Raw genomic sequence first — 6461 nt, forward strand, 5'->3', positions numbered from 1 at the left:
GGAGGTATGAATGAGATCTTGGAGAATGAATGGAGAACTGGAAGCCGAGGCAAAGCAAGGAAAATAGATAGGGACGACTCTTTCTCTCTCTCAATTAGATAGATAAGGTAGATTAAGTTAGAATTAAGTTAATTGTAAATTAGATGTAAGAGTAGAGTTAAGAATAGTTGTAAGTTAATATTGTAAGAGTTTATAAGATTTGGGTACGCTCCTTAAAAGCGCCTTTAATCCCTAAGGGGACAAATAAAGAATTGAATTGAATTGAAATTAAATTATAAATATTAATTATATTAATAGTATTATAAAATTATAATATAAATTAAATTATAAATATTAATTACATTTGTATGTGTATGTCTACACCTATGCACAACACACAATCCTGCAATCAATAATATGTTATTTATAATTATAATTAATACATTATAATTATAATTAATAATTTATAATTATAATTAATAGTTTGCAATTATTATTAATAATTTGTAATTATTATTAATAATATAATATGTATAAACAATTGTACTGTACTTGTATTCAATAACAAAATTATATTTTACATCCGTGTTATGAGGATTTTTCAGTGTCACATCATACACTACATATCTTATTTTTTTAATTTTCTGAAATATATTCATATTACATGCATGCAGTTTGCTTATAAGTCTACTTAAAGTTAATTGTAGAAAATTACATTTTGAGTTTTAGACATAAAAAGTATTCACAAATTATCTAAAATTTATTTCGTTTTGGGCACGACTCGATTTGATTTTTGCGAAATTTTACATGTCCTTAAGCTTTTGTGACGTTTGAGATTACCTTTTGAGCGTGTAGCTCTTACCACATAATATAAAGGCGGGTCTTTTGCAGAGTGAATTTCCTTTTTGTGTTTGATCAATGTTTTGTTCATGCCAAAACGTTTGCCGCATATATCGCACGTGTTACTCGACACGCCCGTGTACACCGTCAAATGGTCCATTATATGAGATTTATCGGACGCGACTCGACTTGACTTTCGCGAAATTTTACATGTCCCTAAACTTTCGTGACGTCTGAGATTACCTTTAAGTGTGTAACTCTTGCCACATTGACATGTATAGGCGGGTTTTATCTCGGAGTGCGTCTCCCTTTTGTGTCTAATCAAGGTTCTTTTCATGCCAAAATATTTGCCACATATATCGCATGCGTGATTCTTCACGCCCGTGTGCAACGTCAAATGGTCTATCATACTAGATTTATACAAAAAATTCTTGCCGCAATAAGCGCATTTATGCGGGAAATTGCCTATATGAATCTTAATGTGATTATATAATCTCGTTTTGGATGTGAATGCTTTGTTACAAGTATCACACATGTACGGCCGTTCACCGGTATGGATACGCCGATGATCTTCCATAGCGGACTTTTCCGCAAAACTTTTGTCACATATGTTGCAAGGATGCTTCTTAGGGTTGTGGATGTTCCTTCGATGACGAACCAGATTACAAAGCGTACTGAATTTCTTAGAACAGAGACGGCACTTGTACGTTGTCTCATTTTCGTGATAGCGTTCATGATCACGATAACTTTTTCGCGAAAAAAATTTTTTATTACAGAGCTTGCAAATTCTATCTGTATCATCTATCTGCTTCCTCTCGCTTGTGTGTTTCGTCGAGTGATGCAGCATATCCTGTTTACTTTTAAATCCCTTGCCGCAATAGTCGCACTTGTGCGGGAAATCGTCTGTATGACTTTTGATATGTTCCTTCAAGTTCTTTGTGCAGCTGAACGACTTGTCGCATATTTTACACAAGTAAGGAAGTTCACTGGTATGGATACGCCGATGGTCTTCTATGGTGGTTTTGCTCTTGAAGTTTTTGTCATATATGTCGCAAGGGTGATCTTTCTTAACATAGTGGATGTTCTTTTGATGACGAATCAGACTATCAAGTGTACGGAATACCTTAAAGCAGGGATAGCACTTGTACTCTGTCTTATCTTCGTGTTGGCGTACAAGGTGAGTAAGGTAGCTTTTCTGATAAGTAAATGTTTTATTACAGAACTGGCAAATCATATCTGTATCATCGATGAGTGCAACCCTTTTCGCTTTAGATTGTTTAACATTCTCTTCAAGACACACATTAGATTCGTTCATCTTGGCACCTTGGCACTTTCTCGCTATGTCATTAGTCTTTTTCGTGACATTACTTGTGCCCACTTGTTCAGCAGAAATGTAATCTCTGTTGTTTCTATTTTTGTTTAAATTTTCTGGAATTAAATTCGAATCTGGTCCGACTGAACTTAATTCTCGCGATTTTTCACACATCCCTAATTTTAAGCGTTTGTGCTTTTTGAGATCATTTTTACGCTTGTAACTCTTGCCACATTTACATGTATACGGTTTTTCCATGGAGTGTACAATTTTTTTGTGGTTGTATAACATGTCCTTTCGGGCGAAGCACTTACCACATACATCGCATATTTGATTTCTTTCATTCGTATGCTTCGTCAAGTGATACAGCATATCCCGTTTACGTGTAAATCCCTTGTCGCAATAAACGCATTTGTGCGGAAAATCGCCTGTATGTTTCATGATGTGTAATTTCAATTCCTTTTTAGAGCGGTATGACTTGTTGCAGACGTCACACAAGTAAGAGCGTTCACCGATATCTATACCGGTACGCCGATGGTCTTTCATGGTAGTTTTGCCCGCGAAGGGGCAAAACATTTTCGTCAAGACACGCATTATATTCGTTTACCTTGGCACCTTGGCCTGTCCTTGGGATGTTATTTATTTTTTCTTGCAACTTCTTGCGGGCCTGTCTAATAAAAAAGCACCTTTTGTCCTTTTTATTTCTTTTCCTTCTCGCAACTTGATTCATCCGACGAACTCATTTTGGGAAATGTATTTATGTCAGACGAGCGTTTCTTTGATCGATCGTTGGCAATATTATACGTAGAGATCAGATATACTTTTGTTTCTTTGACGAGCGTAATCGCTTCTCACTTTGGATCGAATTGATTTTATTACTGTATTTTCCGTCGAATATTTTGTACCATTATCGAAAGTAACTACGATCAGTTGTCCAATCTTGCATAATTTTTTTAATCTAAAAAAAAAGTAACTATATGTGAACAAATTTCATTATAAATATTCATTAAATTAGCGTTTCATTTTTGGTGTTTCATCAATTTTCATCAAACACGAAACATATTTAAAACCAATCGTAAAATTATGTGACATTCGTATTATCTAGAGATTTAATTAATTTGTATTTGTAAATATTTGCATATAAAATGATTACTATATTACAATTTTGTCTATAATATTTATATATATAACATATAAATATTCTTTAATAACTATTTATCATTATTATAATACAAAAACAATTATACCACAAAAGCAGATTTTTTTGTAATTAAAAAATATACATATGATAATAAAGAACATTATTTATCATTTTATATTTGCTAATTGTAAGTAATGTGTAATGCAAACAAAATATATAATAAAATTTTTCTTTCTTGAACAGCCACATTCATTATAATTACTAAGCTCCTCATATCAATAGAATTTCACATGTACTATATATATATATTGTATATATTATATATATATATAAATACATACAACATTGCTAAACATACTTAAAAATAAATAAAACTGCTAAAATATAAGCAGAAAAGTTATTGACCTGTTTGATATAGAATTTTTATGGAATAATATTAAAATATTTCCTAAAATTTACTTACACACACACACACACACACACACACACACACACACACACACACACGTACATGCACATGCACACACGCGCACGCACACACGCACACGAACATACACACAATTAAACTGATTTTCTTGTTTTTTAACAAATTTTACAGCAAAATTTGGTGTCAATTTCAAAATTATTGAATATTACATAGGGTATTATTATGTTACGTAATTATTCTATGTCTTTATTTTCTTGATAGCATTTAATCAAAGTTTATTTTTGTTTGATTATTTCTCAATTATAATTGTCTGAAAAAATATTAATTTTTAAAAAATAATGACAAAAATATATGCAATATAAATAATCTCCACATAATTTGCTTTTTGTTACAGGAATCTTTTCAATCCATAATTTAATTGTCCATAAACAATTGCTTTTTTATATATTATTATTTTATTTATTTTTTTTATATTACTAGAATACTACACTGCACGTGCTTCATGCGCATTTTATTTCTTTTGCTATACAATATATTAGATTAATTATATTATTATATTATGCATTATATTTTTTAATACTATATTTATTATATTATATATTCTATATATACGTATAAATTCAAATATACATATGTATATTAAATATCTTTTTTTATTCAATATAATCTTACAAATCTATCTACTGTAGTCCCACTAAACACTTAATATATCATCGATGTTATAATTTCCCTTTCAACAATGTAACTGTTACGTTACAAGGCATGTTATATTGCGGTTACATTGTTAAGTGGAAAATGATAAAATTGATGTTATATTACTGTTTTTAATGGATATTAAAACATTCGATATATGATTAAGATATCCTATATACATTGAAAAACACAAGTCAAATATATTTCGATATATCGCATACACATATATGCAGGTAAGATTCTTTTTAAACAAGCTACATTTGTTAATTGCAATATCAATTGGAGTGGATAAGACGCTGTTTAAAAATATTAATCTGATTAATATTGTAAGTAAATCTTATCATTTTTTATATCTGATATTTATTTATTTTGTTATTTTTTGCTATTATTTTTTCATTTCTTTGAACACTCTTTTCCTTTAGATTTAGCTTCATCAGTTCTTATATCTTTTGACATTTTACTTTTCTTTCTATTAATCTATTTCTTAACAGTACACACATCTGAAAGATGTTCATAATATATCTTCAAGATAATATATTATAATTTATTATATTATTTGTTTATTATTGGTTTTATTTTTAATTAAATATCTGCTGTAATTAATAGTACTTATTTTTTTCTAAATAAAATTATTATAATATATCGTTTAAATACAAATATTGATATAAATATATGTAATTTTACAACAGTTTATTTGTAAACATTGTAATATATACAATGTTTATGTAATATATACAAAACAATATACATATATATATATATATATATATATATAATAAAATTATTATATTATAAAATATGTATATAAATTTAATAGATACTTCATCTAGACGATGTGCAAGCATGAACATCAAAAGTTAGTAAATTTAATAATGGTAATGTGCCATTTGAATTACATATTAAGGCTCCTGCATACTCGATTGCCAAGTCCGTGTTGACGGTGACGACTTAATTAAAAACAGTAGAAATAAGAATCTCTATATTGTTTTTAGAAAATAAAAGATATATAATAATAAACAAAAATAATATACAGAAAGATACGGAGAATTTTAGTGGGATTTATAATCGTGTTCTTGATGCTATTTAAATTATTTTTATTTTTACCTATTTATTTATTTATTTGACTTTGTTATGAGGTTTTAGATTGCAAAAAACACATTAGTTTTGTCTCGATTTTCTTAACGCGTAGTGACTAAGATTCTTGCTAACTGTTAACATCTATTTATTTCTTGCTTACTTCTGTCAATTCTACATTGTTCATTAAAACAATAGTGAATTTGTCGGTGGTATGCAATGAATTTAATTTACTGTATTAATTTATTATGCATTTACGTTTGGTATGTAACATATTTTTGTATATGAATTTATAATTATTTGTTGTAATAAAATGTATTAAAATCATAATTATTTTTATGTAACTTTTTATAGATTTACTTGAAAATGGCCGCAATGACAGCCGAAACGTTGTATTTTAACTAATTATTTATAATAAATGATTGCCAGTTTGGTCGACTTTTACCATTGAGGAAAGATTTTTATTAATTATTACTGGCGAACCTTAAGGATTATTATCTAAAAATAATATAATTAATAAATAATACAATTTTCATTTTTATAAATGTAAATGACATTTTAGCAAGCTAAATTATTCTTGCGATTTACAGCGTTATTTTTCGTTTTACTGCAGTATTTTTATGTTTAAAATAATTATCGTGGTGTTAAAATATAACGAAAAACAATTTTAGCATAATTTCATATGTAAAAGCAAATATTTATTTCGATACCTGTCAAACAGCTGGTTTTCGTCCGCGGTTAAGCTCAATTCAATTCGATATATGTATACCATATTATTTATTAAATATCCAAACAAAAGGAGTTTTCAGTATATTTCACATGTCTGTTCATCGATTTCAAGCGCTATTTTATTAAATAAAGCGGGGAGCACACACTCTTGCATAAACGCATAAGCGTAAGCATAAGAATCTTGATTGGTCTATAAACGTATGCATGAAAAATTCAATCAATCGAATTTCTTATGCATATGCTTATGCGCTTATGCAAGAGTGTGT

General features: G+C 28.7%; 1 protein-coding gene across 1 annotated transcript; it reads right to left on the minus strand.

Annotated features, from left to right (window-relative positions):
- Positions 1–267: 267 nt before the first annotated feature.
- LOC114945618 (uncharacterized) lies at positions 268–3236 on the minus strand. The gene has a single exon (XM_029321885.2). The coding sequence runs from the start codon at positions 2723–2725 to the stop codon at positions 740–742; it is 1986 nt and encodes a 661-aa protein (XP_029177718.1). The 5' UTR covers positions 2726–3236; the 3' UTR covers positions 268–739.
- Positions 3237–6461: the final 3225 nt, after the last annotated feature.

Source organism: Nylanderia fulva, unplaced genomic scaffold, assembly GCF_048542155.1.
Source record: "Nylanderia fulva isolate GAGA-0341 unplaced genomic scaffold, ASM4854215v1 Scaffold265, whole genome shotgun sequence".
NCBI classification, from domain to species: Eukaryota; Metazoa; Arthropoda; class Insecta; order Hymenoptera; family Formicidae; genus Nylanderia; species Nylanderia fulva.